This window comes from Lytechinus pictus, chromosome 3 (assembly GCF_037042905.1).
Source record: "Lytechinus pictus isolate F3 Inbred chromosome 3, Lp3.0, whole genome shotgun sequence".
NCBI lineage: Eukaryota > Metazoa > Echinodermata > Echinoidea > Temnopleuroida > Toxopneustidae > Lytechinus > Lytechinus pictus.
Window position 1 is genome coordinate 34,487,955 of NC_087247.1, and position 12,712 is coordinate 34,500,666.

At 34.0% G+C, this 12,712-nt stretch overlaps 1 protein-coding gene across 3 annotated transcripts in view; it reads left to right on the top strand.

The window, feature by feature from the left end:
• Window positions 1-11,457, top strand: part of LOC129257386 (probable mitochondrial glutathione transporter SLC25A40) — a 56,839-nt gene extending 45,382 nt beyond the window's left edge. For all 3 annotated transcript variants that reach the window (XM_064096889.1, XM_064096887.1, XM_064096888.1), the window contains exons 8-11: window positions 4,728-4,837; window positions 5,705-5,786; window positions 6,790-6,870; window positions 7,735-11,457. In XM_064096889.1, coding sequence (XP_063952959.1) covers window positions 4,728-4,837; window positions 5,705-5,786; window positions 6,790-6,870; window positions 7,735-7,832 — 371 coding nt within the window. In that variant the 3' untranslated portion in view covers window positions 7,833-11,457. The remainder of the gene's footprint in view (window positions 1-4,727; window positions 4,838-5,704; window positions 5,787-6,789; window positions 6,871-7,734) is intronic.
• Window positions 11,458-12,712: the final 1,255 nt, after the last annotated feature.

The following is a 12,712-nucleotide window of genomic DNA, read 5'->3' on the forward strand; positions in this document are numbered from 1 at the left end:
TGAGGAGTTGGAAGTGAAGTCAGAATGAGGAAAATTGGGGGTTGGACGTATAAGAAGTTTGAATGTATAATTGAATTGCCTTGAAGTCACATGCTGATGAACCAATTTAATAAATTCTGTTCATTTTTTGTCTCACCTGCATAGCAGAGTGAGACTATAGGCGCCGCTTTTCCGACGATGGCGGCGGCGTCAACACCAAATCTTAACCAAAGGTTAAGTTTTTAAATGACAGCATAACTTAGAAAGTATATGGACCTAGTTCATGAAACTTGGCCAGAAGGTCAATCAAGTATTACTGAACATCCTGCCTGAGTTTTAGGTCACATGACCAAGGTCAAAGGTCATTTAGGGTTAATGAACTTTGGCCAAATTGGGGGTATCTGTTGAATTACCATCATAACTTTGAAAGTTTATGGATCTGATTCATGAATCTTGGACATAAGAGTAATCAAGTATCACTGAACATCCTGTGCAAGTTTCAGGTCACATGATTAAGGTCGAAGGTCATGTAAGGTCAATTAACTTTGGCCAAATTGGGGGGTATTTGTTGAATTACCATCATAACTTTGAAAGTTTATTGGTCTAGTTCATAAAACTTGGACGTAAGAGTAATCAAGTATCACTGAACATCCTGTGCAAATTTCAGGCCACATGACCAATGTCAAAGGTCAATAAACTTTGGCCATGTGGGGGTATCTGGGTCATTCCATCTGGATTCACCCAGTGGTTGCACCCGACCGTCTCAGAATTCGTTGTAATTTGGTACACATAAAATTCACCATGGCCCACGTACAAAACAAAAAAATAAGTCCGATTGGTCCGTCGGTTCTCGCGCTACGGCCCGCCCTTTTCTCCTTGTTTTGACAAAAATGGGCATGACCTTCAACTTTCAATGGCCACTGCATCGTAATGTGTTGACCAATTTTCATGAAACTGGTACCATTTATTAGGAAATTCAGAGAGGAATCCAAAACATGCATCAAATAATGTATTGGAGCGATTTATAAGGTCATGACCTTCGACCTTTACTTTGACCTTGAGTTTGACCCCCGGACAAATAATTTTTTAACTTGATTTTCGTGTATGTTAATTATTTGTATGATATTGACAAAATATGTTAAAACCAATGATGATATTTTATGTCTTCACCTTTTAAAACTCTTCCAAAGATACCATGAAATTTCACTCTAGTCCCACATACTAATATTTATGTTAGTAAAAGTGTTTACAGTTACATGATTTCTTCCAATCTTAAGTTACAGTATGCATGCACATGAAAAGAAATTAAGCTCATCAGTTCACAAATGAAACATTAAACATTTATGCTCATGAATAGGTATCTGTTTAGGCATTTTGATGTTCAGCAATATATATATATTCTTGTTAGTAAAGAGTTAACTTTTATCATCAAATTGTTGAGTATATGCCTATTTACTAACAGGAATATATATATATATATGTATATATATGACACATATTGCTGAACATCAAATTGCCTAAACAGATACCTATTCATGAGCATAAATGTTTAATGTTTCATTTGTGAACTGATGAGCTTAATTTCTTTTCATGTGCATGCATACTGTAACTTAAGATTGGAAGAAATCATGTAAATGGTTAACACTTTACTAACATGAATGTCAGTATGTAGGACTAGAGTGAAATTTCATGGTGTCTTTGGAAGAGTTTTAAAAGGTGAAGGAATAAAATATCATCATTGATTTTAACATATTTTGTCAATATCATACTAATAATTAACATACATGAAAATCAAGTTAAAAAATTATTTGTCCGGGGGTCAAACTCAAGGTCAAAGTAAAGGTCAAAGGTCACAACCTTATAAATTGCTCCAATACATTATTTGATGCATGTTTTGGATTCCTCTCTGAATTTCCTAATAAATGGTACCTGTTTCATGAAAATTGGTCAACACGTTACGACGCAGTGGCCATTGAAAGTTGAGGGTCACGCTCATTTTTGTCAAAACAAGTAGAAAAGGGCGGGCCGTAGCGCGAGAACCGACGGACCAATTGGACTAATTTTTTTTGTTTTGTGCGTGGGCCATGGTGAATTTTATGTGTACCAATTTACAACGAATTCCGAGAGGGTCGGGTGCAAAATTGCACATTCATTGGGTGAATTGGCATGGAATGACCCATCTGTTGAATTACCATCATAACTTTGAAAGTTTATGGATCTGATTCATGAAAGTTGGACATAAGAGTAACCAAGTATCACTGAACATCTTGTGCGAGTTTCAGGTCACATGACCTTTCAAAGTTTATAGATATAGTGTATAAAATGTGGATATAGGGGTAATCAAGTATCACTGACAAGTTTTAGGTCACATGATCAAGGTCAAATGTCAATGAACGTAGTATCAGAGATGCCAACCGTTACGTTTTTGCCGTATTTGTTACGTTTTTTCACCCAAAATACGGCGTTACTTTTTTTCTTTGTAAAATACGTTTTCTTAAAATTTTGATCGTGTACAATATGCATTGTGTTTAGCTAGCTGGGTGTTTAAGGTGAGTGTGCATTACGATAGGCAGTGCGGCAATGAATTACGCATAAAGAATCCCCAATGTGGTGGTGCTTTGTGCAGGGTATAAATTAAGGTATACCATAAAATTAATCGACGGCCAGGCGGTCGATGCCCCTATAACTGGCCGTGATGCCTTTACAAAAAGTGATCAATTCACGGCCAAAAAGGCCGTGCCCTTTTTTCTACCTGGCCGACGTGCCCTTTTTCAAAACTGGTCATGCCCTTTCTCTGTAAGATTAAAATTTACAAAGTTCTCCCATATTTCACAAGCAAAAATACAGAAGAGAGAGAGAAAAAAACAAAGTTAAAAACTAACTCAGATCAATTCAAACTGCAAGCCATTTTCCGTGATTTTCTGGGATCTACACACAGACACACACACACACGCAAAGTTAGCATACAGTGTACATGTACCAGCTGCCGCACGTGGCTTGGCCTGCCTGTGTGGTGTGTGGCAGGCTTGCATGATCGGAGGAGATTTGCAAACTCTGAATCAAAGTGAACAATCTCACATGATTAACAGTTTTTCCAACAAAATAATCACAAAATCGGCAGGACATTTTTATAATTACATATATATGGATCCTCAGATTAATGATTTGGTGATGTAGTCGTAGGAGCAATTTATCAAGTTTTCATTACTAGATCGGTCTAGTTGTTTCAGCTTTTGTTTTGAGTGAAATTGAGTCTTATCGTGTTCGCACCGATAACAAGAAGATAAGACAATGGGAAGAGAGATGGTGTGATGCTGCGATGTTCATTTTATCAAAGTTTGACAATGTTTCACTTTGAAATTTTATTCGTTTCTAAAACATTTTAGTTTTCTAACAATTTTTAAATATAGTATAAAAAAGACAAATATCAGTAAGATTTTTGTTAGATGATTACATTTGTTTTGTTTGCTTGAAGCTTGAATTTTTTTTCGTCTTTAATTCTTTCTTAATTTCTTAATTGCTTTCTTTCGTTTATTTTCTTTCTTTTCTATCTTTTTTTCTTAATCCTTTCTTTTATCCTTCCTGCTTGCTTTTTTTGTTCTATCTTATTTCAAATCTTTCCTAGCTTTCTTTCCTGATCCTTTCTCTCTCTCTGTTCATTTTTTGTTCTTACTTTCCTTTTATTTCCTTTCTTCTTTCTTTCCTTATTTATTTTTGTTCCCTTCCTCTCCTCTTCTCTTTTCATTCTTTCTGTCATTCCCTCTTTCTTCTTTTCTTTCATTCTTTTCTTGCTTTCACTCTCTCTTTCGCTTCATTCTTTCCTTTTCTTTTCCTTTCCCTTATTCTTTCTTATTTTCCTTCCTGATTTTTTTCTCTTTCTTTTTCTTTTTCCATTCCTTCTTTCTCCATCCTATCTTTTCTAAAATCCCTTTTCCATTCCATCTATATTTATTTCTTATTATTTCCTAGCTTTCCTTCCTTTTTTTCTGTGTTCATTTATTTTCTTAATTCTTTACATGTCCCTCATTGTTTTTCTTCTTTCTTTCTTTCTCTTACTTTCCTTCTTTTTTTTAAATTTTAAATTTTCTTTCATTCTTTCATTTCTTAAAATTGTCTTTGCATCCTTTTCCCTTCCTCTCCCTTTTCTTTTTCTTTCTCTCCTATTATTTTCTTTCTTTTTTCTCAAGGAATGAAAAAAATAATTTCTTTCATTCATTCTTTCATTCATCCTCCATGTTTTTTATTTTCCTTTTTTTTTCGTTCAAACATTCATTCATCATCCCTTCCTTTCTTTTTCTTTCTTTCTTTCTGTTTTATTTATTACAAAGAATGAAGGAAACCTTTCTTCTTTCCTTTATTATTTCTTTCATCCTTCTTTTATTCTAACTTTCTTTCTTTTTTCCTTCATTTTTTCTTTGTTTCTTCTTTTATAATTTTCAGTGATTCCCTTTTTTTATTTTGTGCCACGGTTCGGTCGTTTTGCTTCGGTATATTTTACAAAATACTTTTTTTAAAATCAAAATACTGTTTTTTTCCTCTCAGAATACTGTTTTTGCTTTTTGGAGGTTGGCATCTCTGTAGTATTGTATCATTATATGAATGGTGTTTTTTGTGAATAATTATTTTATAGTAGTTTTCAAAGTCAGCACTGCTGCTATATTGAATCGCGTGATGCAGGTGAGATGGCCAGAGGCATTCCACTTGTTTAGATAGTTATATTCCTCTTTTCATTTTCTCATTATCTTTAGTTATATTATGGCTGAACTATGAACCTTTGAAGGGACGAATTTGTAAAGAATATGGTCTTACAACCCCAACATTTCCCATTGCATTTTTCTCAGGAGCATTTGCTGGCACAGTGAGTATTTTAATTGAACATCATATTTGATTCTTCTAATAATCAATCACTTTCAAAATTATTCAGTAATCCAAAAAGGATTATATACTGAGGAAAATGGAAAGAAATACATAAACAATATCCATACAACTAAAGTTGATAAACTTGACTGGATGTGTGTTGTGTTCAATTTAAGTATGATAGATGATTCATGGAATAGGTTATGTTATTATTGTTATACTTCCATTGTATTTGAGACGAATGTTATTGACTGTACTTATATTGTATTCATACATACCTTAGTTTTATTACTTCATTTTTCTTGAAGAAAAGTATATCTTAGTTAGATGGGATAAGGTCCTAACCGTCCTGGTATATAGGAAAGATCTTTGCACTTTCTGGGGCAGTTTCACAAAGCCGTTGTAAACTGTGCACGACTTTACGCAGCGGGACTGGTGATCCTTTGGGGCTAGTATGAAGTTCCCAAAATTTTCCCTGGTTAAACAATTTGTTGATAATGAGAATTTTAGTCGACAAAGATCAGATTTGAACTTGAGCTGATGGGAATCAAGATGGTTTAGAAACTAATTAAGCACCCATGGGTTCCGTAACACAAAGCTTAGCAATCATCGTAGAGCAGTTTTATTATGATCGATTGCATTGGCTACAGTGTACAATTTATCTTCAAAATCAAGTGTATAATTAATCACAAACCTTTGTGTTACCGGCCCCAGAAAGTACCACCAGTTACCCATGAAGTCATTTGAAATGTCTAATCCAGGTTTGAATTTCTTAGATAAAATGAAAAATAACTGATGTTATGTAGTTTGGGCAAGGTGATTTGAATTCAAAATCTTGTTTATGACATTGTTATGAATTTAACTTTAGATTGCAGGAGTCCTAACACAGCCTTTTGATGTATTAAAGACGCACAGACAAATAGAGATGGGGGATATTGGAGACATGAGAAGTAAGTGAAAATCAATTAATTGCACCATGATAAATATACAATTGTTTAGAAAATGGAAATAATATGAACTTACAAATTTGTTGTGATTTAAATCAAGTAATTCTTTCATGTATTTTACAACAGCAAGGCAACATCAATTAATGAAGGCTGAAATATATGATTTGATAACGATACTGCTGGGGGTGATGTACAAAGATGATAAAGATGATGGCAGTGTTTTATAATCTATTCCAATTTACAAGCATTTCTTGCAATGAGATTTTTAAATAATTATCTGCAGATGACATTGACATCTCATTCATTTTTGTGAGTTATGCAGACTATATAACTATTCAGCCATTTTGGATGAGGGGAAGTTTTGGTTGGTTAAGTCTCCAGTAGGTGCATTGCATCTTTTGATTGGATTCAAGGGTAGCAGCTGGGGGGGGGGGGGGATTGTGTTCTGGTGTTTCTGACTCCTGTTTTTCATTAAAGGGGCATGGGTTTGAATCCCAGCTATGGCGTTCTTTCCTTCAGCAAGAAATTTTATCCCCAATAATTGTGCTGCACTCTACCCAGGTGAGGTGAATAATAAGTATACCAGAAAGAATTAATTCCTTGGATGCTTCACATGCTGGAGATAAAGCATGGCTATATTACAGTGTATATTGCATGCCTTTATTTAGGCTAGATACGTGGTATTCTAAGAATGCTGCATATTATGTTGGAGCTCTTGATGAGCTGATGCTATCAAAGTGATCGCCTCTCATCCGTTTGTGATTAAATGAGTGAGATCTTCCAGGTTAATGGCAACTGTGCCTTTTATGTTTTGAAACATGTATCATGTCAATTATGCTTCCATCTGTCTTCAAATGTCTCATAGTTTATGACCTGCAACATTCTTGTGATGGTGCTGGCCGTCTTCAATTCCCCGTGCAGAAATGAGCTGCTTTCCTCTCCTGATGTTTAACAACCAAATTGTTTCTGTTTTGACTAAATATATTCATTTTATTTGTTGTTTTAGGGTCTAAACAAGTATCGAGTCACACACTAGCCATTATGAAGAAGTTATATGCTGAAAAGGGACTGAATGGCTTATATGCAGGTGAGTCAAACAATTTTTGTTTTTTATTTGTCTATTTTACATTGAAATTTGGCTGGTCACACATAACAATACACTGTATAAAATGTCATAAAATGCTGATTTGATGAAATATACTTTCTACAATGACACTGCTCAGTTATTTACACTTAAAATTAATTGCATTAAATTTAAATAAATGAAATTAAAAACAATTATTATTGTAAAGAAACATTTAGAATAATCCAAGTACAATCTTACCTTTTTCCTGTGGGGGCTGATTCATTAGAGCTTCAAATCTGAATGTGAATTGTTAAATCCTTTTCTTTTGGGGTTTACGGTTTCCTAACTTAGCCTTCCTTGAGATGGAGAGTGGAGGAGGGGGACTATAAACTATAATTAACATAGTGTGCAAAAGGGATGGGGACTGATGGGAGTTATTCCATATTCTGTCATTTTGATTCAGAAAATACCAGTTAAATTTCACAAATAGTTTGAAAATAATATCCAGAAATTAAAATGAAATTAACAAGTATTCAATTAATTACTATTAATCATAATGAATAGTATATCCTTATCATGACCATCCTTTAAAATGTAATGTGTTTGTGTATTACATTTATGTTTATTTCTACGACCACCTCTCTCCTGCAGACTGTGATCTCTGCTTTTTTTGTGGTATATATACATGTACACAAATCTTATAGTTTATTTGCAGATTAAAAAAAAATCTTGCTTTGGCAATGTTGAGTTGACACATGCTTTTTAGTTGGAACAATGATTCTCTTGATTTGATTTTCTTTCAGTCTTTGAAAATCCCTATTTAATATTGTTTAGTTCTACAGTAAACATTCATCTGTTCGTCTTCCGTCTTTATCCTGTTTTCAGGTACTCTGCCTAGACTCTTCAAGATTACCCCAGCTTGTGCAATCATGATTGGTTCCTATGAACTGGGTAAATCTATCTTCGTCAAGGATGTCAAATGAGATGAATACTCTTGCCCTTGGAGTGCCATAGATGACATTTGTTTAGAGAGCTTTGAGCAATTGATACCATCCATAGGAATCATGATGCCTTATCCATTGATTTCTGACTCGATCATGCTGAAAGCAGACCTACTATATGCAGTAATTGTTCTTCTGTACTTCTTGGAGCAATTTGCTCTTTTGGATCAATGATTGTATTTTTGTGAACAATTTTGATCATGATGCCATCGGTCATGCTGACAGTCACAATGCCCACATGCTGTGATAAGTTACTGAAGTGGATACCAGTATTAAAAACGACTTTCAGTTGACATCCAGCAAATGGCTTCAATTATTTTACTTATATTATTATTATGAAAGTAATAATGATCATGGCAGTAATAAGAATAATAATGACAATAGTATGGGCTATCTATGTAGTCCACCTTTTGGTGCCCATAGTGCTTAAAAAACATGAATTACTTAGTACAAAAGAGAACAACTCCACACAAAATAATGAAAATAACATATGAAGGGCACTTTATGAACTTTTTCAAGGCTGCAGTTTGGCTAACTATCACCACATACCAGTGTATTATATTGTGCTCAGTTCATGTAGAAGTAAAAGATATGTTAATTTCTTTTACTTTCAAAATGTGCAACATTTATCAACTTGCTACTTGCTTGTACCGGACACAGTCTTCCCAATTGAGATTTATGAGATTTAGTGTATTCATGGCTATGTGATATTGTATTTTTGTGCCTCTGCCCACCGTAGCTCGTTGCCAGAAGCATTATGTTTTTCGGTTGTCTGTAAGTCCATCATGATAATTAAAGAACGGTTTAACTTAATAGTTGGTCCAAGTATGCATGTAGGAGTAGTTTGGTGGATCACAAGGTCAAAGATGAAAGGTCATAGAGGTTGGATAGGTAATATTTTCTTGATCTGGCAATGATAGAGGCATGAATTCTTACCGTGTGCAGTTGAGAAACCATCTAATTTTGTATCTGAGAAATGGGGCATTTACATGTATGATACAATGATTTTTTTTAATTAATAACTTGTTTTACCTGTTACAGACATCGTGGCTAATTGTAATATTCACAGGAACTCTGACCTTTGTCATCAAAATGATTTGTTTGAAAGTGAAAGGAGAAAAAAGAAAACAAAGAATGCTGACATTTTAAAAGAATCACCTATGTGGCCAATTTAAAGTCCATGTGGGCATACCGGTAGTTATTAAAACTTTCACAGCTTTCAAAAATCTTAACTCTTTGCCTGCCACAAACTGAATCATTCCTATGCCACATTAATTTCAAGATGCAACCTTAAGAGGTGTTTTGCATGAGCTATGCTAATTCAGCTCACAATAGCTTTTTTATTGGTCTATTGTTAAGAAAAGCTTTGTGTGTACACCGTACAATGCGTTGCACATACCACTTTTGTGTATTTGTGTATGAACAATAGATGTAATGCACTCTGTGTGCATTGTTAATAGAATGTGACTTGAGTTCAACTTGGCTATCTGCTGTATGTGACTCTAGTCGAACAAAGTGGGCAAAGAGTGAACCTCCTTTTTTATTCTTTTTTATTCAATTTTACTTATCTACTTCTCTGATTTTTCCCCCCTTTAAAAAAATTTCCATGTTTGGATATGCCTCTGACATATGTGTTGGTAAGGGTGTAGACAAAGAATACAGCTGAGCAACTAGCCATTCATTAGCCTTGTCATTGGAAGGTCAGGGCAACCTTGACATGAACATGCAGCTATGTCTACAGAAAGCAAAACTTTTTTGAAAAATGGGATAGTTGTTTTGATTGAGATTCTTGCCACAGCTAATTGCTCTGTCCTCTGCTTTTTTGTTTCCTGTCATGCTGCTAACCTCACAAAGGGTTTTGGGAAAAAAAAGGTTTTCACTCCCAAATAAAGATGGTTTCTGTCAAATTTCTACAATAAAATCATACCAACCTATTTTGCCCAGAAAAAGTTTAGAGGGTGGTGCATGCAGCACCCCTGCTTTGCAGGACCATGCCTCACAAGAGAGCAGTGGTGGATCAAGGTGAAAAATTGTGAATGGGCAAGGACTGAAATTGCATCCACTTCCAAACTCTGAAACTGGGAAAAAAACAATTGGTATCATAATCATCATTAGTAGCCAAGCCATCATACAGTCCCTCAAGCATTCAAGAAATTTCTTTGAAAAGGGCACCCAATCACCTCACCTGGGTTGAGTGCTGCACAATGTGGGTAAATTTCTTGCTGAAGGAAAACGGGCCATGGTTGGGAATCGAGCCTGAGTCCCTCAGATTGATACATTACTTTGTTTTGATGGTCTGTTTCATCCTAATCATGTTTATGGATCGATCCATACGTCATATTATACAATTAGTATTTGCCTATAAGTCTACTTTTGTCTAGTACTAGCTATTCCATCTTTCCCATCAGAAGAATCATTAACATTAATGGTGAATCAATACCCAAACACAGAAAAGGTCACTGCAAGTTAGCATTCAAGCAATACGTCATATTATACAATTAGTATTTGCCTATAAGTCTACTTTTGTCTAGTACTAGCTATTCCATCTTTCCCATCAGAAGAATCATTAACATTAATGGTGAATCAATACCCAAACACAGAAAAGGTCACTGCAAGTTAGCATTCAAGCAATTTTCATCCACTCTAATTCTTCCTCATTTCAAGTCACTGAACAGTAGACTTTTGAGATGTCAAAACACACCTCTCCCTGCATTAATTGTTTGAAGAAGTTTATTTAAATGACAGATAAATATCACTTGCATGCAACTTTTGGAAAGTTTGACTCTCAGAATTTTCATCATTGGCTGACTTTGATGTCCCAAATCAAGCCCTTTATTGCATTTTGTTCATATTGAGGTGGTTTCCTTATAAATGAGTGTTTTCATACAAGATCTTGATTTATTCCCAACAATTTTGTAGGTTTTCATGAAAAGAAAATCACAGTTATGATTATTCTGAATATGATGACAACTGTCATTCAATATCACTCAGGAACCAATGAAATTTAGGTTTCCATGCACCATTGCAGTTAGAATGAATGGCCTTGTTAATGATGTCAAAGAACAAGATATAAACAATAGTATGTTTATAGATTTTCAAATATGACATAACATAACATCCTTATCTGATACTAATGATGTTGATGTTAAAGCATTGAGATAGAAGATCTGTTTTTACCTCTCTGGTTTAGGGTACTGAGTAGAAAATATTGCCAACAGACATACCTATGATTCAAAAGCAGAAGAATCATTTACTAGTATTCAGATTTAACTTGAGATTAATCAGCTCTCAAATAATTGTTTAAATGTTTCTATTTCTAGAAAAATGTACTAATCTACGAGTTTCTGATATTTCATTGTACTTGTCTGATATATGTAAGATCATGTTTCCATGAGTATTTTATTGTACTTGTCAGAATTTCGAAAAATTATCTCTATTATATTATGCTTTTTTGCCTGGTCCATGCATTTATATTGAGACTATGTACAGATATTGTAAATTACAGATATTGTATGCCCAGGCAGGGACTTGGCAACAATAATGTGCATAAACGATCATATTTAAATTGTCTACCACCATTTATGGGAATAAAAGAATTTTGATCAAATTTTTTATTCAGGTTTGCTTGTATTGTTTGTCTGTCCATGGGCCCATTTATTAAAAAATCCCCATACAATTGCAGTAGCTTTTGCCATAAGTGTATGACCATAAAGAGAAAGCAACCAATCAAAATGAAAGTTTCCTTGGTAGTTTTACCATAACGTCTAAATTTTAATTTTAAGTCAAGTTCATGAAAAAAGTTTAAGAAAGAGGTGCGCTTAAACTCATCCAAAGAATACTGGTTTCGGATAGTTTCTTTAAATCAGTATTTTGAAAAATTAATCTCTCAATTTTGCATGATTTGGTCCCTCGTACTTATTTGTCATTAATAATAATTATAATGTACTTGCTGAAAAAAGAAGGCTGTGCGATATACAATAGCATGACTAAATATTTGGCATTCTCTTGTAGGCATACACGGACATGAAAGACCAAATAATTCTTATTTAGAATTCAATAACTTAATGTTTCATCTGAACTTTATGAAATATTGAGCTGCTTGTCGGACTTAACTCATTCTTTTCAAATAATTGTTCCATTGTGATATCAAGATTGCATCAGAACTAAACAAAATAAAATGACAGGGGTTTTAAGTCTTAACTACATTGCTGTAATTAGATATTTATACAGATTCAAAGTTCATTGATTCAAATCTACATGTATATTCATTGGATTCTAATTTTCACAGAATTAGATTCAAGAGGTGAAATTATCTAATATCACAGAACGGTATCATATATGGTATATAGGGGGTGCATGGTGAAACATTGGGGCAAGGAAGATCACTCCCTGTGATATTCAGGTAGTAAAAAGAGAGGAGTAAGAAAGGAGAGTATAAAATAGAGATTAATTAAGAGGTAATAGAGGGAAGGTTCACCCTTACAAATTATTTTTTTTTAATGCCCTTAAAAATTATTTAAAAAAATTGATAAAGGTTTGAGAAAAATCCATCAAAGATTAAGATAGTTATTCATAAATTGTAAGTTTTTGATTTGTGACGTCGTATATAAGCAGCTGCCCTATTGTTATGTAATATAAAATGCATAAATTTCAATTATTTCCTGATTCATGATGACTAGAATTTGTATCTTTCAAGAGCTAGCCGGTGTGAAATTTGTTGATATATCATTGGAGGTACAATAGAACCCATTTTCATATTTTAGAGAAAATGACATTTCATTGATTTTTTTAATTTCACAAAACATGGGAAGCTGCTCGTATATGACGTCACAAATCAAAAATTAAAATTCTAATAACTTTTT